The 26,851-nt window shown below is 34.4% G+C and overlaps 1 protein-coding gene across 2 annotated transcripts in view; it reads left to right on the top strand.

Annotated features, from left to right (window-relative positions):
- The first annotated feature begins 3,032 nt into the window (after positions 1 to 3,032).
- OSTN (osteocrin) overlaps positions 3,033 to 26,851 on the top strand; it is a 41,641-nt gene continuing 17,822 nt past the window's right edge. The window contains exons 1-3 of one of the 2 annotated variants that reach the window (XM_032337841.1): positions 3,033 to 3,146; positions 15,428 to 15,526; positions 17,779 to 17,993. In XM_032337841.1, the coding sequence (XP_032193732.1) occupies positions 15,428 to 15,526; positions 17,779 to 17,993 (314 nt within the window). In that variant the 5' untranslated portion in view covers positions 3,033 to 3,146. Of the gene's footprint in view, positions 3,147 to 8,418; positions 8,453 to 15,427; positions 15,527 to 17,778; positions 17,994 to 26,851 lie in introns of those variants that run through there. The other variant, XM_032337846.1, reaches the window with a different exon arrangement.

Here is a 26,851-nt window from a genome sequence, read left to right as displayed (position 1 = left end):
AGTATCTGTATTTGTCCAGGTGAAATGAAAACATAAATATCAACTCAAGGACTTCTACATTAATGTTTACAGCAACTTTATTCATAATCACCCCAAAGTGGAAACTACCCAAATTTTCACCAGCTCATGAATGAATAAGTAATTTGTGGTACACCCAATCCAGACGAGATCGGGCACGTTCAGGGTGGTATGGCCATAGACAGTGGTACACCCAATCCAATAGCACACACTCTTGTTAAGAAGAAAAAAGTGTTGATACATTTAGCAGCATGGATAAATCACAGAAGCTTTATTCTAACTGAAATAAGCCAGACACCAATGACTACACACTGTATAATTTCCTATAGCCTTCTAGAAAAGGCAAAATTACAGGGACAGAATCAAATCGGTGGTGACCAGGACCTGGTGGTTGGGTATCAGTATGACTGTAAAGAGACAGAAAGGAGATTTGGTGGGGGTCATATAGACAAAGTCTATATCTTGATTTTAGTGGAGGTTACATAATGTTTACATTTGTCAAAACTCCTAAAACTGTACATTTTAAAAGGTCAGATTTTGTGTGTATAAATCGCATCTCAATAAACTTGCAAAAAATGTTAAGAAGTATCAGGTTTTAATTCAGGTAAATCGTGGCTTTTGCAGTCACGCTGCTCTTCACAAAGGAACTCATTTTGAATGTCTTTTAAGACAGTTTTGAGGTTAAATAATGTGCTGGTTCTTTCATCTACCCCCATTCAATCCCTTTTCCATTTGGGTTTGACTGAAGGTAAACAAAACAGGAGATTATACTGAGAAAGCAGAGTGAAATTCTGGTGTTTATTTCTTAAGTTCCCTCCCCTGTAGTTTGCTCTTGACTGGCTGTGTCCCTTGAGGAAAGGTCACATTTCTGCCAAACAACTTTGTCTACCCATATCCGTCTACTTACCTTTAAGCCTTCAAGACTAGGGATACCTGCTGTTATTGGTTCTGTGTACTCTGCTATATCGTCTTTGATTCCTCTACACCTTGCCCACATTAAATTCTCCTCAAAATATTCCATTTCAACATGCCATCCCTTTACTGTCACAATCCTGACAGATACAGAGGTGAGGTTCAACTCCTGATTCCATCATTTTGTAGCTGTGAACCCTTGGGCTATGCATTTCACATATTTGAGCGTTAGTTTCTTTTGTCTGTTAAATATGAATAGTAATACCTCTTTGACAAGGTTTTTATACAAATTAAATAATGATACACTAGCTGAAATTTTTTCATTAATATTTTCTCCCTTTCTCATCTTAGTCTTTCCCCTCTATCCCTGGATGCATATTCTCTTTCAGTTTCTTCATATGCTCCTGTTTCTACGCTGTCTTTCAAGGTAACAGAATTTCCCTATCATGTATAAATTTATAAGCAATTTACATAGGGATATATAATGTGCAGAACCCTGTATAAATGGCTTAAATGTACCATGGTTATGTTCCTGGAATAAACTTGCTATTTCTACTGCTGCAGAACAGTTAAGTCAAACTTTTGAATTAGGTCAACAAAATCCACAAATAGGGTGGAATCTTTGGACTGTCTAAGCAGGGACAGATCTGGAATAAATCAGCCGCAGATATCACTTGTCAGCAAGTGAGAGAGAGGCATTTCAAATAAGGGTAGAAGGTACGTCAAGAATATTGGCTTCTTGTAGCATTATGATGCATCCGTTAAATCTATACTGAGAGTTTTCCATCATGTGGATTCAAGCTCACATAATCGTTTTATGGCAGTAATGTTTAAACAAGGGTCCACAATTAGGCTGTATTTTTATCTTGACTTGTGAACTATCACTGCCAACTACTCAAATTTCAAGCTTGTTGAGACATATGTTATCCCTGGAAACCCTTCAAAAAAAAAAAAAAAGTATTTTACTGTCCCACCAATTCAGTGTGCTCTGGTCAGTTCCCCATCTAGATCCAAATTAACCATGTAATAGTTTCTACACTGGTGACGAGTATTTTAAATGGCTTTTAAAGCAAAACCAAAAAGAACAATTTTATTTCTATTTGCACAAAACATAATCTGGCTTGGATTCCTTTTCTAGCTTTTTAAAAAGTGAGACAGGATGAAGCTACGGAACAAGCACTGGATATGGAATTAAGATATGTATTTGAAATCTGGTTCTACTACTAGTTCCTAGCTGTGGCCTTATAAAGTCACTTAATGTATCTAGCCTCAGTTTCCTTATCTGTCAGATGGAGACCTAGCATTGAATCAAATGTGCTAATAATGATCTAACAGCATAATACCTCTAGGACTTAATAACTTATCTTTTTACAATCTGTGTGGGTAAGGTTGCAAATGTGCTTAGTAGGAAATGGGAAAGAAGAAAACTTTCAGACAGAGGCAGGAATGTTTTGGTGAAAAGGAAATTAAAATACTGGAGAGCTGGGAAAGATAAGAATGATTACAACATCTGCATTTATAGCCCACATGTCACAGTTCAGTATTTATAGGTTTGTTAGTGACAACCTTCCCAGTATAGCAATGTTAATTCTGAAGTCGCTGTCAGTTTCACTGACACAGCACTGTGCACCTGACCGAGGCTGAAACCACTCACCATTTCCATAGATGATCATTGCATTTAAAAGTCCAGAAAATACACCAGTAAATCAGTTTGGGTTTCTGATTATAATCTCCCTAAATCTTACTTTGAAATACCCTAGTGAGTTTCTTTCTGACAAATCCGAGTGCATTTTTGGTTCCCAAATATGATTTGTAATTATCCAAGCTAGACTAAAACCTCAGGGAGAAGTGATGTGTCTAGGGCTGAACACGATAATAAATGTATACTTAAATTTTCCAGAACCCAAGATCCTGTGCTACTTAGATACCGTGATCAAAGCAATAGATAAAATAAATATGGAGAAGAGTAGGAGAGGGAAAGGGAAAGACTGAGAGAAATAAAATAAGAGAGTGGGGGAGAGATTGAAGAGAGGCTTGGGAAAATGTTCAGTGGAAAATCTAGAAATGATGTAAGAGAAAGCAAAGGCAGGGATTGGAGTAAGGGGTGTATAACTGAAACTATAAAAACTCAGAGAGAAAGCTCACCATCAGGGCTGAGTTTGGGAGAAACTGCACAGAGAGGACTTTAAAGTTAGAATCTCCTGATTTTTCACAAGGTAAGTTAAATTTAAAAGCTATGAGAAAAATTTAAGGTTTTTTTTTCTTTGAGCTAGTTTTTTTTATTTTCACATACTTCTTAAATGTTTTGATTATATCTTGATTTTGAATGTTTTTGGTAATATTTCCCTCTCTAAAATGAGTAGAAAATCTAAGAAGATAGTTTTTAATACAAAATTAAGGAGGAGCTAATTGTTCAGACATTTGTTATTTATTAGATTATTCATTGCTTTTCTTTACCATTTCAAAACAAAAAAAAGGACAACTGAAGATAATGATTCTCTATATATGCTAATAGTCTTAAGTTTGCTTTCATTGAAGATGTCCAATTTAGTAAATGTTTAAATGTATAAAAGTGGTCTACTTTTAAAAGCCTAGGTAAAAAAGAAAGGCTTCTCTCATCTTTATTTCTATCAAAGTTAGAGCTTAAGATATAGCCCTAAATTAATCAAATTATAAAGTCAATATTCTATATTCTTCAAACCTAAAGTATCCTCTGTTTTTCTTCTTGTGAAACTCAAATACACAAGCATGATAGTAATAACAGTTTAGAGTGGACTGAAATCATGTCTACCCTTTTGTATTTGAAGTGCTTTTGCTATTGAATGATTGAATTGAGAGTTAATCTGATACATATATTTGAGCTGTGTTTAACAACAAATTTAAAACTTTATTTCAAGTTTTGATCTGTGGGATTAGTGTATACTCAATTAATTCAGTTTTGCCGATGCAAAATATTGTTCCTTCAAATTACAATGATAGACTCTATAGGTTTAGGAATGTGATAATTATTTGTTTCTAAGTTACCTTTCTAGAAGTTAAATAATTTTAACAATAATTTATGATGATTTTAATGCCCATATAAGCTATAAATTGAGAGGTCTCCCCAAAAACTTCAGGCACAGTATGTGTCATTTTACTGTAATACTACTCTTTATCACTCTTATGGAATTTTTCTAAAGAAACTCCCCCGAGGTTATGAATTCAAGTCTCCTCTTTGTAAGTGAATTGCACTGTGGTATCATTCAATAAGGCATTTGAAGTTGACATTTTTTTCTCCCCTTTTTTTCTTAGAGTTTTGAAGTGATTCCTATATAACAAATCATGGGTAGTAGAGAAGCAGATATATTTAGCAGACTAGATTTAGGGTCCTCAGAAATATAATTTTAACTTCTTATTCAAATACTTTCAATGACTTGAACTTTTGATTAATAAAATTAGATTAATTGAACTTGTCCCAAAGGAATAGAACTCAAAGTAAGCAGTACCAAAACACTGTCCCAACTTTGTCACTATGTGGTTTATAACTTCTGGCAAGACTTAAGCCCAGAGCTGGGCTCAATAATATCCTGTTAACTAAGGAAAGAGACAAAAGAGCTGGAAGTACCAGGGCTATTGAGTGGGAGAATGACCAAGGGAAGCTCCCACATCATCATGTTTTCCTATAATAGAGAATGAAGCCTCAGTTTCACAGTATCTTGGGCTTCATCTTTACATACCACTCAATTTCATCTTCTTGCCTGTATTTCATCTACTGGCATCTCTACCTACTGGACAACTTGTGCTTCGAGACTCTGCTGGCCTCAGAGGAACATAGTTTCGGGGTCAGGAAACAGATTTCTAATCCCAGTCCTGACTTCAGCACCTTTGACTCAGCCTTCCCAGTGCTTCATTTCCCCCTGGATACTGGGAGGTAATAAAGGGGAGCCCTAAGTTCTTTCTTAGCCCTGGATACCTCTCTACACAGGCCAACTTCTCTGTAGCTGAGTTCTCTCTCCTTTGGAGGTCTCTTTTAACTGAGCCTTCCCTCTTCTTTTGCCAGATAGTTGTCAGGGTACCTCTCTGAAGCAGTAGTTAGCATCACCTGCCAGTAATTGCCCAGTGCCTTGGTTGGCTTGAACTGGCTATCGCCCAGCCTTACCCTTTTCAGTGTCCCAACAACTCAGTTCTCCACAGGATGCTGCTCCCACAGGAAGAGTTCCTCCACTAAGCTTCACCATGCTCCCTCCTCTTTTTTGTCCATCTTAAATCTTACCTTCATCTCTTCCCTCTTTGGCCAACTTAACTGCCTCTGAGCCTTGCTCTCTCATTGTTGAGAGTGTTAAATTCAACAGTTTCCAAAGAGCATCCCCTCCCTTCTGAAATTCTATGTTCCCATGACACATAAGGCTGTAACCATGTAGAAAAGCCACTTTTATTTCTTTTTATTTTTAAAATTTTTTTTACATTTATTTGACAGAGAGAGCGCACAAGCAGGGAAGTGGCAGACAGATGGGAGAGGGAGAAGCAGGCTCCCCGCTGAGCAAGGCACTCAATGTGGGGCTCGATTCCAGGACCTTGGGATCATGAACTAAGCAGAAGACAGACATTTAACCAATGGAGCACCAGTTGTCCTTAAAAAAATGAACTTTTAAAATATCATCCATGCAACTAATGGCAACCTGGCTGTTGACCTACCAAGTCAGAACTGTGGTTCCCATGGGACCACTTTGGTGGTTGCATTTCCCTGTGAATGCTGACTTGTCTATCCACACCAGAGCTCTAAGAGGCGTGCTCTCTTCCTCTGTCTTCTCTGTGGTCCATTCCTTCCCAGCTCTTCCCTGTGAAGTCTGGTTCCAATGATAAGATCCTTCATTCCCATAATATCCATGATGGGTTTGCTTTCATGACACAGATAACTATGCTATAATATCAATATCACAAAAACTGCAAAAATCATCATCTTAACAACATAGAATTTTTTTAAAAAGTCAATAAAGATTTCTTATGAACTATAAAACAAAAATATGTATCATATAAAATTATATTAAAATTCAATTAAAAATTCACTTTTGTTACTGTAATTAGAAATTGAATAATTATGTTTTGAGTATAACTGAGTTAATTCCCTTTGTTTTCTTCTCGTTATGATATTCTGTTGTATGCTAATATTTTCACAGATACATTTCATAAAAATATTATTGCTGAAATTAATGATAATGCATAATATTCTGTAACACCAAATGCTGGAATGGTTGTCATTTATAACTCTGGTGAAATTTCTTCCCTCATTCGGTATTACTTTGTTAAAAATTTATTTTCTGCCATCTTGTCGTAATTCTAGATTTCAAGTAACTTTGTTTCTTAAAATGAACAAGGATAAAGAAAATATTTTTCATAACAAAAAAGTAGCATGGCATATTTTGTTAAGTGGCCAGATTTAGAAGGCAATATCAAGATAATGATAGCTATTATTTTTGCATAATTAATCTGTGCTAGTCACTTGTACTATTTGTAATCCTTATAATAAAACCACAGAGTAAATCTGTGCCCCATTTTCCTGATGAAAATATTAAGATAGAGAAGCTAAGTAGCATGCCCAGTCAAGAATCATAACTATATCTATGTAACTTAAGGACTGACCTCTTTCTACTAATTGACTTCATTGTGTTAGAAAGTATATACATAGGACGCCTGAGTAGCTGTCAGTTGAATGTGTATCCTCAGCTCAGGTCATGATCCCCGCCCTGGGATCCAGTCTAGCCTCAGGCTGCCTGCTCAGTGGGGAGTCCGCTGCTCAGTGGGGAGTCCCCTTGTCCTTCTGCCTACCCCCTGCCCCGCTTGTGCACTCTCTCCTTCTGACAAATAAATAAATAAAATATTTTAAAAAAAGAAAGTGTACACGCTGGACAAGGAATTAGGATACCAGTATTCTAAAGTAACTACCAGTATTCTAAAGTAACTCAACTTATCTCATTACATCTATTTTAAAAAGTACAATTATAGTATTTTTCATATAGATCAAGCATGATTGATGTGGTGATGAAAGGAGATAAATTAATTTCAAAATAATAAAGTGCTATGCAAATGTTTAAAAATGGTTACTTACAACAATTGTACTAGAAAGAAATGGAAACATTCGAGGAAGAGTCCGGTGTTGCAGGAAGAAATTCCAGGGCAGAGCTCGCAGTCCAGGGGTCTCTACTTTGACAAGGCTGGGAGCAGCTAGAAGGCAGGGAGGGTGTCTTACTCACTTTTATATTTCTGGAGCTTGATATATAGTATATACCTAATAAGTGCATCCTTTGGAATATGGTAACATTTATATTTTTGCCCTTCATGTACATTTTAGACAGTATTTTTTAATTGATTATATTGGTTAGTTTGATGTAATTAAATTGTTAGTTAATATTTTAATTAAATATTATACATAGGTACAAAATGGGGTAAAAGGTAAAAGAGGTGGTAATGTTCCACAATATCCTGAGGCTCATGTGTGCCATCTTTAATCACATTTATCCGTTGAAAGTCTTTTCATGACAGATAAAAAATTCCCCATGTATCAAATGACCAAGCAGCACGTTTATGTACAACTCTACCAGATCTTCCCTATCCATAATTTTAACGACTCTTGTTTTTCTCATTATAAAGCATTAGAATTAAACCACAAATCCCCTTAGCAGAATTGTATATAATCACACACTAAAATTTTTTTCTATTTCCAGGTGAAATCATTTTATTTCAAGAAACTTACATTAATTCAGGGATCTAAGCACAAATTAAGTTTTGATAAGGAGAAATCTTAAACACAGCTGGGAAAATTATTGGAGAATATTGATTCACGTCCCTTTTGTTAGAATGAGAATCTGAGATGTGAAACATTAATGCACTTACTGGACTTACTGGAATTCTGGCATGAACTTCACCACATATTACTGTGATTGTGCAATTTGGGCAAATTTCTTCCCTTATCCAACCCTTAGTTTCCATATTAATAAAGCTGGAATGTTAATATCTGCTCTGCATTCCTATTTACCTCCCACATGAAGCTACTTCATTCATTCATTCATTCATTCATTCAGCACATCATGTTGACTCTAAATACCTTGTTAAATATATTTACCTGAGCTTTTTAGTGATGCAATCTTCCTTCCTTTAAAGTGTCATTATAGATTTCCTTCTTAAATTTTTGCAAGAAAGAGATTAGTAGTATGCAAAAAAGAAATTTAACAACAGAATTCTGAAATTTTCGAAGGTTATAGTGTCAAAAAAAAAAAAAAAAGGATGAAAAGGGTGCCAAATAGAGTAAAATCAATTAACACATGTATAGTAGTAAGTAAATTGTCATTCTTCTTGATTCACAGCATTCAGAGAAAGTCCTTTTAAAATGCAGGTGCCTGCCACATGAAGAACACGTCATTCATAAACATTTTACTTTATAAGTAAAATTTACTTTATAAGCAGTTTGTTTTGGAGATGGAAAAATGTTTTAGACTTTTACAAATCGTTTATACTTGAAGGAGCATGAAACTAAGAATCTGAAAACGTAAGTTGCTTTTCTGGCTCTTCTAACCGGCTCTGTGATTTTGGAAAACTTACTATTGGTGACTGAAAAGCAATGAAAAATGAGAAAGAACATGTTCCTGATATTTTAATTAAAAACGAACAAACAAAAAAGGAAATGTTAAACTGCTGTCTCAATTTGCGCCTTTCTTTCAGGATCATACTGGAAACAGAAAGCAAAATACCCACCACACAATTTACTGAAAATAACAAATTTTACAGAAAGAATTTTAAATAAACTTCTCAGCAACATGAGCGTTTTTCTCTGATATATATTTGTGAGGATGATATAGATTATATATGTATATACTATTTCATTCATTCATACTAATTCAAATTGTTTTTGGGCAAAAATCCTTAGTGATTTTAAGTCTTTTATTTATGAGGATTCAAAAGCAATTCCCCACTAATAAAGTTCTAAGTGCCACAGCTACACTGGGTTCTCTTGTTTGTGGGGCTAAATTGGCCAGAGGCAGGGGAATTGAAGCTACAGGAAGGAAGAGACCTCCAGCTCATCTGGTCTGAGTCTCTGCCTTCCAGCTAACAAGTGTCTCAAAGACCTGGCTATTCCACTCTTCAAAGAAAACTAGTAGCAGCCTTCTTAACATTCTGTTCAAATATCGCCACTCATTGAAATACCAGAATTATCTGTATTATGTCAAACTGTAAAATGGCTCTTGGTTGTTTAACATAAATGTTGCACCTCTGGATTGTTTAAAATAAGTGTTGCAGGTTGTCTTTATGAATGCTCCCAAATTTTCAGTTCCCTATTGGGTTGTTGAGTACAAGCCTTATGTTCCCTGGAAGGATTTGGCTTCAAAGATCTACCTTCAGCCTAATTATAACCCTCTTGATACCCTATAATTAATTTTTTCACATTATCTTATAGTTTGCAAAGCTATTCATGGACAATTTAAAGTTCCCATTGAAAATTTTTTACCTATCATAAAATAAGAATAAAAGTGATAAGGTTTTTTTTTATAAATAATTATATCTTTATACATTTTCAGTAAATAATATTAAATATACGATTAAAGGCACTTATTGCTGTATGTGACAATCCTAAAAACCTCTGTAACATTTATGCTATTTGTAATTTAATTAAATAATTTTCAATTAACTGAAATTGAAATATGAATTCATAAAGTGAGTTTTATTAGATAATTTTGACAATTTAAGCATCTTGTTCAGGGTCACCAAACCAATATATAACACAGCAAAGACACCTCTCTCTATCCTTCAAATCTAATTCTGAGCTTTTTCCTCATCATCACAGAAATATTTTTCTGATGTTATTGAATACTTATTTATTGACTGAAAGAGTTATATTTTTAAAAATACTCAGCATAATGACTTAAGTATGATTAAAAAAAACACGTAAGCGTTTGAAAGTACATTAGATGTATCATATTTCATCCATTCTGATGCACATTTTAACATCTCAGAAATTGGAATGAGTCTTACACTTGATAGCATGTCATAATATAATTCACAGCATTTTTTTTCCTCCTAAAATACACGCATAAAATGGGATTTTTTTTTTTTACTATAAATGACATCTTAAAATGAAAACTTTGGAGGCCCTCCCCCTTTCCAGCTGGAAATACTTTAAATTCAAGAGGAACATTTTCATGTCGAAACCTAGAGACAATCTTATGCATAGACTGGCTGATTTGAGGGACAGAAGAAAGGCCTTTCTAGATAAAGCTGCACCAACTGTTATCATTATGTATAATGTCTGCATTTACACCAGAAAAGAGCCAGATACACCAACAGACTTTTAAAAAGTTGGAAGCGACATTAGAAGTCATTTAGACCAAGCACATTTCACTCAGCCTAGAAAGGAAAGGGTTTGCCTAAGCGATATGGTCAAGTCAAGGCAGAGCCTGAGTCTCTCCAGACCTGGAGCAGGTCTTTCTATGACAGTGAGTCACAAGAACTTTGTGTTAAGCATTGTCCCTATTAGGTCCTCTTTTGAAATTAAAAAAAAAAAAAAAAAGGCACTCTGTTATCTACTCTTCCTGAAGCTTTCTTTTGTTAATAAGAAGACCTGGGTGACTTTTGGAGCTTGGTGCCGGGCACACTGAACTTACTGTTTTATAGATTTACTCAGGGCCAAGCTGACACTGATTGCTTAGATACCCACCATCACTTTCTAAGAAGACAGTGAGTAGTGTGTGTGTGGAGGGGGTGGGGGCAAGGCACATAGGGTCATTTCATAGTGTCGGAACCAGGGACACTTTACATGTCCTATTAAATCACACTTAAAAAATATAAAGTTTTAATTACTTTGTAAGTCTTTTATCCTTTATCTTTAAGCCCTTTATTTTTAGTTTTTTGTTGAAAAAAGGGTGCAGTAAAGTCTATTTTGGGTATTTCCAATCAAGTAACTAGGGTAAATTTAAAAATCCCAAAAGTTACTGGAGTAAACTAAAAATTCCCAAACTCAGTACTCTTGAGACTTTCTAATAGATCTACCATCCATTAGTCAGACATTAATGACAAGGTCTCAGGTTGAAGGGAAATCTTCTAAATCACCAGAGGAATTTGTGTTTTTTCAACACCAACCCTCAAGACAGATAGTTTAAAAGTGTGATTAAAAAGTGCATGCAATCAGATATTGGCTCACACTCTTTCTCTTTTCAGTTTAACTTCTTACTCTATCACCTCCTCTCATTCCTGTTTGCTCTCTCTTTTAGATCTGTAGTTCTTGATCTTTTCTTTCTTTTCTGCCCATGAGAGATTTCTTTTAGTAAGAACAATGACTCATTACCTCATTGATTCTTTTTTTTAAATATTTATTTATTTATTTGACAGACAGAGATCACAAAGAGGCAGAGAGGCAGGCAGAGAGAGAGGAGGAAGCAGGCTCCCTGTTGAGCAGAGAGCCCGATGTGGGGGTCGATCCCAGGACCCTGGGATCATGACCTGAGCCGGAGGTGGAGGCTTTAACCCACTGAGCCACCAGGCGCCCCCACCTCACTGATTCTTAACAATGCAAACATCTTTCCTCATTTTAACAGAATTCTCATTTAATTCTAGACTAAATATAATTAAATAATTTCTTTGCTACTGTACTTTCAGAGCCTTTAATACGCCAGTATGCATGTTCAATGTTCCTCTAAGGGGTATACAATATGTGTTGCTTCCAAAACTTAAATGACAAAACTTCTCACGCACACACACACACACACACACGCACACACACACCCCAACAACCTTGCTCTCCTCACTGCCATTCTAGCTAGAGTTTGGAGGATCCCTTTGGGTTATAATTCTGACATGTGGAAAGGTCTTTAAAACAAAGGTTAAGAAGTTACACAACATGAATATTTGAATTATTCAGCAATATTATTTAAAAAGTGAAAATGCAAGAACATAGTAAACCAGTTGGCTAACAACAAGTAGAGGAAGTGCCTAATTCTGTAAGGCAGATTCCATGCTCACTGTCTCTGTTGAAGCTCCTCACTAGCCAGAGGAATATTATTCAAAAATCGCTCAATCCAAATTACTGATGTCCTGAAAACTTTGCAAACATCACCACTCTGGTGTATTCCTATAATGAACATCCTTCAGTGTTCTTTCTGTGATTTGGAGTGTACATGGGGCCAACTAGATTTTAAATCATAGGCTATATTTATCCAGTATCAACAAAATAGGGAAATGGAGCTGAACCTACTCTTTCCCTTCCCTCCCTATAATTTCCTCTGTTTCTAATTTTGTGGCAATCAAGTTTCAACGAGTTAATCAAATGTCTTTTGTGTGGCAGGTGCCAGGGTGTTTGTTTTCATTAGTGTACCAACTGCCATATTTAGGAACTTGGCCTTTTGGTTAACTGGCTACAGGCATGGGTTTAAACCATTAAATGTGTGTATTTAAACTCGGCACTTATTTTTACATCCCCCTATCCAAATAATCAGGATGTGGTTATCTGTAAGATGATACATTACAACTTTTTTCCTGTATACACCCAAGCACAAAAATATATGCCTCAAACATAATCATCAATATTATAAATGTCCATCATCCTGTGCCATTTATAATATTGAAGAAATGAAGAGAAACCTGGTTTGTGAAACATACATAAAAATAGTTAAAGGAAATCCGCATGGCAAGGCTTATAAAACTGGGCAGTTTTACACTTTGTAAACTGTTTTCAACATGATAAAAAAAAATGAGGGAGGAAAACATCACAATTGTACTTTATCTTTGATTGAATGAAAGAGCTATTTTTAAGAAATAAAGATATGCCAGAAATATGAAATCATTTTTAAAATAGTTAAAGTTTTGATAGATCTTCCTTTACATTGAGGAAAGTTAAAGAGACTTCAGCAGGGAAGGGAAAAAAATATAATTCTGTGACACATGTTCTAAAGAATAGGTAATACACTTTTTGTTCATGTTTTTACCAGATAACTGTTGTATTCTTTCTTGTTATTTTTCTACTCTCTCAATGTAGAGTCATCTACACGATTTATTACTTTTTGATACTTATAAGAATACTCAGCTCATATATCAATTTGTCTGAAAGAGAACAGAGAATTTACTGCACCCTTCTAGAAAGGGTGGCATATAGAGAAGTAACTAGTGATTGACATTACAAGAGCCCAAAATATTTATTGGTGACATACTGAAGAACTAAGTTTAGACAACATAACATGAAAACTGAAATTATATTTGATAAATGTTATCAACATCGCTAAAATACATTTTTATTTTAAACTTTAATAGAGACGGTTCACACAGATGCAACCCTGTCTATAAGAAAACACTTATTTGTCTATATTCTAGCAGATAGTCTTTATTGCTACAATGTTACAACATTTTACAATTTTACAACAATTTTTGTTTACAACAAATTTACAGTGTTACAACATTTTATTGCCAAAATCTACAATGAGATTTCACAGTAACCGAATTATAAAGAAGTCATAAAAAAATCTTGGGTCACACCAAAGCAAATGTAGTTACTAAAGAAATACTTAGTAATACCTCATCAGTGTTCTTTCACTTAAAATGATAAATATATTACGGACTAAAGAAGTTTACACAAATTAGTAGAATCCTATCAAAGTTCTTTGGAGGTGAGAATTACTCTTTGCTTCATGAATACTAAAAACAAAGCTCAGTTAGATGAAGTATCACACATCCAATACCACTAATACTAAAGCCACAAGGAGACTCAAATCCAGTTCCTCAGATCCATCTAAGCAGCCCATCCTTTTTGATCCCAGCAGCTTTCCAAATGACTTTTTTTTGGAAATAAAAGTTTCCTGAAACTTCTAATTCATAATGTATGACCTGGTTGGCAGGTTGTGGGGGGAGACTTTTTCCATACCATGTACCAAGTGGTGACATCAAGCCTAGTGCATTGTAACCCACAGCCTGCGATCTTCCCTAAACAGGGCAACGCCTCCCCTTTCCAGCAGTCAAACTGGCATCTAGCAGACCCAATATAGACCATAGATTCACTTTAATTATCTATATAGTGATTTTTAATATAAAAAATCATAAATGTATGGATTACATATCTTTGTGATTAGTACACAGAAGTAACAAATGTGTTATTTAGACATAACTGCTTTAAAATATATCTATAGTGGGGCGCCTGGGTGGCTCAGTGGGTTAAAGCCTCTGCCTTCGGCTCAGGTCATGATCCCAGGGTCCTGGGATCGAGCCCCGCATCGGGCTCTCTGCTCCGCAGGGAGCCTGCTTCCTCCTCTCTCACTCTCTGCCTGCCTCTCTGCCTACTTGTGATCTCTGTCTGTCAAATAAATAAATAAAATCTTTTAAAATCTTTAAAAAAAATAAAATAAAAAAAATAAAATATATCTATAGATCTATATCTATCTATCATCTATCTATCTATATCTCTATCTATAGATAGAGATATAGATATCTGGGCCACCCAGGTGTCCCGGGACTTAGTTTTTATCTATCTAACTATCATCTATCTATCGATAGATAGAGATATAGATAGAGATATAGATATAGCTCCATAAAAACATGTAAGAGTTCTTTTGGAGTATATATCAAGAAGTGAAATAAATAGGTTATAAGTAGAACATGATTATTTTCAACTTTTCTGGATATTGTCTAATTTTTTCCAAATGATTGCATTCATTTCCAACCCCACCAGCATCACTTGTGTTTTTCTGTTTCCAAAACCATTTTGACATTCACAACGTTCACTTTGAATTTTTGCCAATCCGATGTATGTCTCTCTTTTTTTGCATTAAATAATTGTATGTGATTTTGGATGATGTCTTTTTGGATGCTTATTTTCCATGAGGTTATTTTCTTTTCCATGAAAAACCTATTCATAACTTTGTCCTATTTTTAATTAATTGTTATTTCACTCTTATTTTTAAAATTGTATATATCAGTTTTTAAGTATTTCAAATGGTAATCTCTCATTTATATATTATGTTGAAAATATATTCCATTTTGAACCATTTGAATCTAAAAAATCCTTATATAACACAAGGACATAAATATATTTGCCTATTGGATATGTGGTGGTTTTGAATTTGTGAATGTAAATGCTTTTAGACACAGTGCAGTTTCTCAGATTCACACAGACCTCACTGGACCTTATTTTCTAATACCTGGTCAATTTCATACATTTCCCCTGGATATATGAGGTTATAATCCTTGGATTAGTCAAAGAATAAGATTATACAAACCAGATTTCTCAGACTTTGGCTAGTTCAAATTATGATTATAGTTATACAACCCCAGCCTAGGTTTCCATGGAAATGAAGCCTTAATAGAATTCATTCCAGGAGACTGACAGTTTCTATTAAGTATTATTTAAGTTTTGCAGAGATGTACTCCAGCACCTAGAAGCTGAATAATTTGGTTTATCACTTGCAACTAACAAGCTTTACTGGAGCTTTTGTTTTCTATCTTTATATGCCAAAGTAATAAATGTTGACCTGATGTATGTGACCCTCAGATGCCGGACTGGAGATTGGCAAACGCACATTTTATTCTGGCTGTGACGTTGATGCTGTGGAGTTCAGGAAAAGTACACTCAGTGGATGTAGCAACAGAGGTAATGAAAATTAGCTTAAGGGACCATGTATTTTTTATGAATATAAGCCATTTCTACTAGTGTCAGAAGTAGGTGTTGCTGACAAATAGAGAGATGCCTTGATAACACAAAATCAAGGAAATAGATACATTTTTATCCTATTGTTTTGACCTCCCTATAGATTCAGTGAAGGCCAGTTATCTGAATATCAAAAAATAAGCTGGAAGCAATAAAGATGTGTATTCCGTGAACGAAAAAGCATTACGAGAAAATTCATGATCATTTCAACCATATATTTAATTAAATCAGTTGCTTTGGCCAAACTTTGTATGACTATACAAATGTTTTCTTGCTGCCATGACTAAAGTACAAAGAAAAATAAATACCCGGACTTCTCTAGACAGAGAAATGTTAATTTGGCTCATTTGATCTTGTTAGAAAGTGTTCTCTGTATTTCACAAAAAACAAGTAAGAATCTGAAGTGTGTTTTACTTGAGTTCCATGATTTTACCCCCAGGGGATTAAGATTATTTTTAAAAGGGATCAAACTCGATTTTCTATGTGCAGGAGTTGGAAGAATGGAAGCAGACATTTTGGAGGATGTGCTGAGAGATAATAAAAGATCTCCCATCTTTGCTCTTTGAAAGTTGTCTGCTGCTCTTTAAAGTTTCTTTCTCATGACTACAGCGTCTTTCCCTTCCCCAATTTCATTGTTGTCAAGCGTAGGTAGGAGAGTGATAGACGTTGAGGTTTTAAGAGGAGTTTGTGGACCTTGTGGAGTCTACATTTTAAATAACAAGAGCTATGAGAGATTTCTGATTTTCGTTCTACTGGATGAGAGTGTGTTGGGGATAATTAGCTTCCGGCAAAAGAGAAAAGGGGCGATGGGGTAGAGAAGCAGGTTATGAGGTCATTAAGAGTGTACATGCACTAAGCAGCAAAGGGGAGCTGATATGACTCACTACTGAAGGGAATCAGAAAGAGCAAGAGAGGTTTACTGGGAAGAACTGACCAGACTTAGCACAAGTTTTATTGGTTTAGGGAACATTAGACTCCATCGCTTTGGGTCTCCGTGTCAGACTGTATGTATTTCACAAGAGAGTTGCTGAAGCCCATGATGAAAAGGTTTGGAAATGCCACTCTTTCATTTTACTGGGGAAAATGAAGAACATAGAAAGAGAATGGAAGAAATAATCCAAGAAGAAAGACAGGAAGTGAAGAAAAAGAGTCTTGCCAAGACCAAGAGTCTGGCTCGAGGAGGAATGTGACTAACAGAGAAGCAGGGAGGAGGTCCCTGGAGCAAGTTTCTTCCCACAGGGCCATATTCTCACTTTCTTAGGAAAGAAGCAAGAGCCCCCAGACTCCACAATGACTGGAGACCGTTAATAGGAACTTTTTTTTTTAATGCTGTGATCAGGCTTAAAAAAGGAAAAAAACAGACTTCATAAGTGACTTTTATGTCCTGAATGAAGTGCGAAGTGGCAATATGTGTAACAAACAAGAAATTTTATGTGGGAGGACAGTCGTTGGGATAGTTCTGACTCACTGTAGACACTCATTAACGTTTGGTAATACATCACACGGAGAGATGGTAAGCTTCCTAAGGGCAGAGCCTGGATTTTGTTCATTTTTGTATCCCTCAGGTCTAATGCAGAACCTGGTACACAGTGGGTACTTAATGGCTTGAATCAATAAGGTGTGAATGACTGGTGAAAGATAACTGACATTTGCATTTTCAAAATTCATTCAGTAAATATTCAGAAATTTACTGAGTACTAACTTTTAGCAAAATACTGGCTTAAAAGATTAATTAGACATAGGTATTGCCCTCAGGTTACTCACAATCTAATAAGTAATACAAATATATTGTAACTAATCTAATATAAGGGAAAATGTAATGTATACAATGATGAAAGAGAGGTAAAGTGCTATGGGAATGTTAAGGAAAAATGCAGCTGTTACTGGGAAAGAATCTAAAAGAATGATTAGTTAATGTACTAAATTTTAGAGGCAGGTCTGTGGTTTTTCCTTTTCTCTTGGGTGTTTGTGTGGGTGTGTGCATCTGTGTCTATGTGTGTTGTTTTAATTGTGTTTAGATATACCTCATCTCTACACATTTTTGTCCTCAGAAGTCTTTTTCTTGGGACATAAATCTACAAAAAATCAAGTTTCATGACAGGCATGTCAGCTAAAGATAGCAAAACCCAAATGCAGATGATATACATTTTGAGGATTTTTCCTGAACAAATGGAATCACCTTTCTTGCCCTATAGGCTTTTGATTCTGGAGTCATAAATGTGCAGTCACCATCCACAGTCAGGAAAGAGAAATCAGCTACTAATCTGGCAGCAAAACTCTTGCTTCTTGATGAACTTGTGTCTTTGGAGAATGATGTAATTGAAACAAAGAAGAAAAGGAGCTTCTCGGGTTTTGGGTCTCCCCTGGACAGACTCTCTGCTGGCTCTGTCGATCATAAAGGTAAACAGAGGTAAGTAAACTCTTGGATGAAGAATATTTTTATTTATTTTTATTTTTTTATTTTTTTAAAGATTTTATTTATTTATTTGACAGACAGAGATCACAAGCAGGCAGAGAGGCAAGCAGAGAGAGAGAAGAAGAAGCAGACTCCCCACAGAGCAGAGAGCCCAACATGGGGCTCGAACCCAGGACCCCGGGGACCATGACCCGAGGGCAGAGGTTTTTAACCCACTGAGCCACCCAGGGACCCCGAATATTTTTATTTTTTAATTCTTCTGCTATAACTTCAGAAACAGAATTCCACATTAAAAATATAATGAAAACTTTGTAGGTAAACATATTTGACAGGATTTTAGCTAACTTGTGAATTTAAAAGTATGATTTTGAAAATAATGGTTTAGGAAGGAAAATGACTGCTACAGTATGCATTAATATTTTGTCATACCTTCCTAAGGAAGCTTCCATTGCATGCAAATGTGAAATAGTTATTATAAGACGTTACCGCATTGAGAGATGAGGGGGAAATGTGTGTATTATGGGATAAATGTTATAGCCACTTGAGTCCTCAATTTAACAAAGGTAACCAAAATTCCATTTCTATTTTCACCTATGATACAAAGCTGTCAAATATGTGAATGAGCCCACTCTCATATACTGAGACGTAGTGAAGTTCTCTCAGGACTTGGAGTCAGAAAAAGTGCATTTAAATCAAATTTCTGATCATTTCTAGCCATATGACTTGTATTAAATCTTACTCTCTGTGATCCTCAGCCTATTCATCTGTAAAACGGGGATAATTATTTAACCTCTATAAAAACTCAAATGAGTACTTTGTAAGCTGTTATTATAATAGAATTAGAGTAATTAAATCTCCCTTTAATCATTGTGTAACTATCAGCAACTTAAAGCAGTTGTTTTGATCTTGATTCATCTTCTGCCTCCTTAGTCTTTGTTTCTAATGCCATACATTCGATATTAGCGAAGGCACAAGAGACCACCCAACGACCAAGGCCAGGAATCTGAGGAATTTACTAGGAATCCTTTTGCTTACTTTAAACATCCCATTTTTCATGAAATTCTTCATATCCTATTTGCTTTGTATTTCAAATATCTCCAAAATATATTTTCCCTTTAAGGCTTTCCTAATTCTGGCCTACATTTTCTTTTTCACATTTGTTTTGTCATCCAGTCTTTCTTCATCTCCATTTCTACCATCATGATTACCTCTTTAGCACCAATGTATCCTCTGCTCTGCTACCAGGGGGATCATTTAACACTATAATCTTTTGGTGAAATGTTCCTATTGCTTACAAGATGAAAGAAAACTCCTCAGCAAACCCTACAAAGAATTTCAACATCTGGCACCCCATTTTGTCATGCACTCGCGTCCATGTCTTCGCCCCAGTCTCACCTCTTACTTGGAGCTCTGGGACCTGTCATGGTGTGTTCATAGTCCCTTGACTTCGCTGGGCTCCAAGATTCCTCATACTGGATGCGATTTGCTAGATTTCTCTTTTGAGAGTCTCCAAGCTACCTGAGGAAATAAAATCACCACTTGGAGACTATAATTTATCACACCTGTACTTGAAAAATAATCCTTTGCCTGTATTTTGAAATTCAGGCCCTGTTTCAATTAAACACATACAAATCAGATCCACTTATTAATCTAGGCATTGTGTTGGGCTCTGGTGGAAAAACAGGAGGAAAGTGTAATCTCTTTCTCTCAAAGAAATCACACTCCAATAAGAAATATCAAAATATTTTAATGAATTATAATGCAAAGCAAGAAGAGATATGTTTATAGGTACAGTATCTAAAGAAGGCCAGGCAATTCCAAGGAATCAGTGAAATTTTAGAGGAAAAAAAATTGTGTCTTCTAATAAATGTGATTTCTTTGACTCCTGGGTCTTCTAACATAGTCTATTAAATAACTGAAAAATCAACATGTAGATCTTATATGTAAATATTTAAATATAAATTTATAATAGCATAAATACATAGCATATTTACCAAGTACACAAGCATTAATATCATAAATACGTATCATCTACACTGAGGTTTCATCCTTACAACTTCTTACAATCATAAGGGGAGACCATATTAGGAGATATAATCTATCTGACATAGCTCAGTTTGTAAGAAAAAAGGGAGATTGGCAAGCATTTAATAACCGTGTAAACAGATTTTCACAAATAAAGGCTATGAATAAGCTGTTATAAGCATTTAAAAATTAGGGAATATTGTTCCCATGAGCACTTCTTGAGAAAGCTGCTAGATGAGTTTCTTGAACGAAATGACTGGAGAGATAACATTATAAGAATTGGGGTGAGTGTAACTGAGGAATTAAAGTGAAATGACAGTTGCAAAGAAAAGAGTGCAGCATGCTATGATTACACAGATCCATCTGACAACACAGTTCCATCAAATTTCTAACAGTTAAGGAACAATAGTGAGAACATTTACAATTTAGAATGAGTCTTGATTGTTTCATGGTTACTAACTGGGAATCATAGTTATCACTACAAATAGTTGCTTCGAGACATGGAGAAGAAGGAAAGAAAAAAATCACAAACTAAACTTACTGAATATTTTACTAAAGAATAAAAGAAAACAACTGAAAAGAACAAAGACCAAGGTTTTCATATAAAATATCAGTATAAAAAGCATAAGAACAAAAAACAAAACTTTCCTATAAAAGCATAAAAATGACATATGAAAAACTTCATATAAAATATCAGCATATATAAATATAACATATTATATATATAACATATAATATATTATATATATAACATATATAAATATAACACTTAAAATATGATAGAGTCCAAAAAATACTGATTATATTAATAAATGTAAATAGATATAACTAGCCTATTAAAATGCCAGTATTTTCAGATTGTCTGATAAAGTAAACCCAACACTTTTCTGTGTTTAAAATATAGAACTACAAATAAAGATATTTAGAAAAGCTGGCAATAAAAGAATGGACAAATTGTATCAGGAAAATTAAATTAAAATAGATTATAAATAAACAATAAATTAAATTAAAAAATTTAAAAGACTGCACCAATATTTATCAAAGAGAAACTACAGGGAGTGCTAGAAAAATAGAAACATATTAAAAATATACTTTAATTCATTTCTTAAAATCCAAGGCAGATTATATATTTAAAATTTATAGAAGATATATATAATGTAATCCTTAAAATAGAATTTGTAAATATACTTTGAAACCTGAATTTCAATAATAGAAAATATAGATTCTTCTCAAGTAAGTATGATGTATTTACAAAATTTACTGTATCTGAGATGATAAACCTTCTAGAAATTCTAAAGAACAGATACACTAAAAAATCATTCACTAACTGAAATATAATAAACTAGAACTTAGTAACAAAACCAGAAAACAAGAAGCGCTTTTATCTAGGAAGTATAAACTGTATGGTTAAATAGCGGTTGAGTCAAAGAAGAATACAAAATAAAATTACATACTTTATTGAAAGTAATAATAATGAAAATGTAACATTAGGGGCTGATAAAGAAAATACCAGATAAAAACCATTATTATACCGATAAAAATAAAAAGTTAAGATAAAGCAAATGACACACAAAAAAATCTAGAAAGAACAACAAAATAAGTCAAGAAAAGCCAGGGGAGAAAAAAAAAGAGCAGAAACTAGGAACAATGACAAAAGTTTGTGAAGCAAAACACAGGATAAAAGAAATCAAATGTAAAACCATGTTTCTTAAATCAAGAAAAATATAAGCCACTAGTTAACCTAATCTAATTAAGAAAAAAGTAGAAAGCAAATTCACAAATTAGAAATGACAAGATGGAAAAAACCAAAATAGAGAATCTTTAAAAAAGAGAACAACTTTGCTCAACTGTATATAAATAAATTGAAGACCTGGACAAAAGGGATAAAATTTTGGAAAAATATCATTTATAAACATTGACTCCCAAAAAGATAAATAGCTTAATTATCATGGAGTTTTTTTTTTTTTTTTTTTTTTTTTTTTAAAGAGCTTGCTAAGAGAAAGCAGACCTAAATATTTCCATGGAAGAATTTTACCAAATCTTAAGTTATCAATACTCCTAAGGTTATTTTCCCTTTTTAGATCTTAGTAAACCAAGTAAACTTTCCAAGTTTATTTGCTGATATAAATATAATATTAATCCCTAAATCACAACATTACGTTTTAAAAATGAAACTTTAGGCTCATCTCATATATGAATATCAATGCAAAAACTATAGATATGAAGTTAATAAACAGAATCCGCTAAAAAGAATCCGCAGAAAAGGCATTTGACAAAATCTAACATTTATTATATTTTTTAAAGTACAACAAAATGAGAACTGACAGATAGTTCCTTAATATGGTGTGTGTATGTGTGTATGTGTATACCTCAACCCAAAGCCAGTATCTAACCTAATGGTGACATATACTGGAAGTGTAAAGTGAGGAATAGGAAAATCATACCTATTATTTTTGCTACAATTCAAAAATGCGTTAAGATAGGAGAAAACATTTGTAGACATAAGAATTGCAAAGAAAGAAGTAAAACTATGTTTATTTACAAATGACAAGTTGGGAGCACTTGGGCGGCTCAGTTGGTTAAGTGTCTGATTTTGATAAGTCAGGATCTCAGGGCCCTGGGATTGAGGGAGCCACCATGGCTCCTCACTCAGTGGGGAGTCTGCTTGTGCTTCCGCCCCTCCCCTCACTCGTTTTCTCTTCAGAGACACTGTAAGGAGTGAGTAAGAGTCAGACTATAGGAAATTGCAAGATGAATAATCCAGTTTCTTCAATAAATGAATTACAAGGTTTTGAAGAAAAAGAAAGGGATGGAGGGGAAAGGACGTCCTAAAGATGAAAGCAGAATAAAGCATTTATTAACCAGTCACATTAAAAAAAATAATAACTTTCTAAGACACAATTGTGAATGTGAAGAAGGGCTATTTGATGACTTGAAGTAATTATAGTGTAATTTTAAATATGAAAATGGTACTGTGGTCACATTAAAAATGAGAGAGATTCTCATTTAAAAGTTTAATTGAAAGTATTCACCTTGGACTTGCTTCAAAATAGTACAGGAATGAAAATGGAATGGAGGAAGCAAGATTTGCCTAACTGATGACTGTTGACATAGAATGAGGGATACTTGGGAGCTTTTTATACAATTCTATTTGGCAGATGTCTGAAATATCCCATGATAAAATGAAGGAGAAAAACAAAACAAAACAAAACACTATGCAATGAGAGAAATAGCAGATTAGATCTGGCCAAACAGTAAATGAATTCATCATATAAGAAGAATATATCAAAAGAGATGGAGGACAGAATGAGAGATTATAACGTATATATTAATCTAATGAAAGTTCAGTGGGAACAAATAGAACAGAGGGAAGCACTATTTGAGCAGATGATGTGTGTTTTTTCAATAATTTTCTAGAAGAAAAAAAGATAGTTTTTTCATATTCAGCAATCATAATAAATTTTGACTGAAATAACTAGTACTGCTTTTGAAAGGTTAAGTGGATTAAGAACAACTATTCTGTGGAGAGGAACTCATCTAAGAGATGGTTCACAGGCTTGAATGTTCTTGTGAGGCACATTCTTGCAAGGGCTTAATAGCATGGTGTGGGCTTAGTATCAGATACAGATAAGAAGCAGGATAAGAAGTGAACTTGGGAAGGAGATTTGGGGTCCCACAGGAAAGCTGTGTTCAAAAGCCATGTTCAAAAACTGCCATTTCAAAACTATGGGAAACCCATATAAACTCGATCAGTATCTCTGAAGCTAGACAATGACTGCTCCATCCAATGTGTATAAAGCAAGAAAGGATTTTAGTTGAGTAACTGATGATCTTAGAAGGTCAAATATTGTAGTTTTCAATTTGTTCTACCTTTTTGTTCTACCTTTACCTTTACTTCTGACTACTTCCAGAAGTTAGAAATGAGTTAAGTAGAACTAATACATTTGCACAATAGTTTCCCCATGAGCTTGAAAAATTGAGGATTTCCCTTAATCTAGACTGTTTAATCTTGCTTCACCTCTGAAATTAGAATACAGAGACTAGGCTTTTCTGTATTCACTGGCATAGCAACAAAGGTGAGCTCCAATGTCAGGATTGTTCTATTTAGAATTTATTTAGAATGATGTATACATATTAATAATTTTCTTATGTAGATATAAGTTATTTTTGCATTTTATATTTTTTATTTTCAATAGTTCATGTTTTAATTTTTTCAAATTAAATTCAAAGGGCACATCTTGTGGGAAGTTTTTTTCCAAGATTTATTTTTTTTAATAAGGGTTCTGTTCTTGGCCTCAAAGTAAATATTAAATTTGGTTTGTATATTAGGAAGGTGGGAAACAATGGAAAATAAATATATTCTTGCATAAAATATTTCTCTACACCTTCTTGAGTTTTAATTGGAAAACAATTTAGGTTTTCAAGACATAATGAAAACTCAAGATTAAAGATTAAAATTTCAATCATCTGTTACAAAAACATCTTTGTATCATTGAAATGTGTATAATAAAGTGACAGACAAAAATATGTATTTTTCCATATTTTGTATAAAAAGACATAGGTTAGAGTTTTGCACCGATTATAAAAAGTGCATAAAAATTATAGCAATTTTGCTTGGGAGAGTCATATGTAAGGTTATTTGCTGCTCTGTTATCATATTTGAGACAATTGCCTTGGTCCACTAATACAGGGAGCTTTAACCTCTTCCCTATTTATTTTTGGAATTTTCACAAAATTAAGAATTATTATATTACTTTAACATGAGTTTGCATGAGTGTTCACACTTTCTTTGTGGCTTTTAAACATCCATGGTTTTCATGTGTATCCCTTCAAATTTTATCCTTCTCAGGCATGCATTCTCTACTTTCTCGTAATCACCCACAGAAGAGCATAGGTCCAAGATCCATTTTCATACTGAAGCCCCAAGATTTCATCCATCCAGGGACTCATAAACTTCTTTGGGTCATGGCCCACTTTGGTAGCTTGGTGAAACCTATGGACTACTTCTCATATTATTGTTCTTAAGTGGATAATATTCATAAAAATTCAAAGATTACCAATATATAGAAATAGAATTATCAAAAAATGTAAAGTTAATTAGTATATAATAACATATATGCTTACTTGTTAATACATAGAATAATAAGTTCTAAGAGACAAGTCCAAAAAACAATCATTTCAAGTAGTGCTGAACATAAAAGCAATTTCAAAATATCTACAACAACTGAAATCTGAATATATCTGTGATTTCTATTTGTAACAAAGGTCTAGGTACTCCTGATATTATTGTGATTTGTTCCCTGCATTCATAAGTGAAAGAATTGCTATATTTCAGTTAGAGGGTAATGAAACCGAAGATGTGACATTTTCGCATCACACGTATGGATCCCTGAATTATATTGGCATACAATTCCATATTTAAAAACTCTAACATTCAAGCAAATGACACACCATTATTTTATTTTTCAATTACTGTAAAGTATTCAGAAAAGAAAATTTTACACTTTGTTTTTGAAAAACTTCCTAAGAGATGGAAATGGAAAGATGAATTGTTGGGGAAAAAAAAAAAACAAAAACAATCATGAAAAAGATAAAACAGAACAAAGTCTACTTCAGATCATATTAAAATGATGCAAGGAACCACCTATTGGTTCCTATTTTGTATGGTGCTTAACTTTTTTTCTATCTCAATTTGACACCAGCTTCATAATCAAATGGATGTGCAAATTAATTCTCAGGGCAAAGTTAACCATGCTTTGAAGTCCAAAGTATTTTCCTCATTCAGTTCATTTGTTTAAAGTCTGCAGTTAATGAATGGTTTTCTCATTTATGCAAATAAAATGAGCAGCTCTGATTATATCCCGGGCAAAATAGCATCTACTATATGAATGGCCTTTTAATATTGGAGAATGCTAATAACTGGCCTGGAATTTCTCTAAAAACTTTTTTCCCTCACTCCTTCATGCAATGCTGAGAATACCTTGTGGAAAAGAAAACAATACTCATTATTTGTATTTACTTACTATAAACATCTTCATAGCTCTTACTGCTTGAATTCTCTCATTAATATCTTGAGGTCAGCATTATTTTGTCAGTTAGGATTTCTGCGGGAAACAGGCAGCACATTTAAAAAAGGAAAATTTGAGAAGAGTTTGCTCACAACAGGATTTTTTACAAAAGACTGAGTAGAGGGGAATTGTAATAGAAGGTGCAACAGCCTGAGACCTGGGTCTAAAGAGATAAGGAAGGGAGAGGTTTCCAGAAGTCCAAGAGACAGTCCTGAACAGTTAAATGGGTTTGAGAGAAGGAGTGACCTTCACTGGGGGACGTGACTTGGCAAGGCAGGCGGCAGGGGAATTATCCCGATCTCACTTCCTCTGTTCTTCTAGTCTCTTTCCAAGGTTGCCCATTGCCTGACCCAAACTGAAGCCAGAGACCAGAGGAATTTTTATCTTTTCCAAACAGGTTAGCCTCCTGGACTGAAAGTCAAATGAGAAAAGGCAGAGATTGACTCTGGCAAGCGAGACGGAAGTGTAATTACATTCATTGTAATTATGCACATTGTACAGATTCAGGTCAATAACTTTGCTCCAGTACACTGTTATTATAATCACTTACTTCAAGAGAAGGACTCATGAGACATACTCAGAAAAAGTTTTAATCCCCACCTACATGCATTCTAACCCATTCAGTAGGAGCTGCTTCCTACCTCTTAGATAAAGTAAGGCAGGTACTATGGCTCACTGGTCCCACTGAAATAAGAAAGACCCCTCTTGCCGTTTTTTATTACAAAACAACCATATATCAATCATTCAAATAACTATTCT

Source organism: Mustela erminea, chromosome 1, assembly GCF_009829155.1.
Source record: "Mustela erminea isolate mMusErm1 chromosome 1, mMusErm1.Pri, whole genome shotgun sequence".
Classification (NCBI taxonomy): domain Eukaryota; kingdom Metazoa; phylum Chordata; class Mammalia; order Carnivora; family Mustelidae; genus Mustela; species Mustela erminea.
This window is presented reverse-complemented; position numbering and strand designations above follow the sequence as displayed.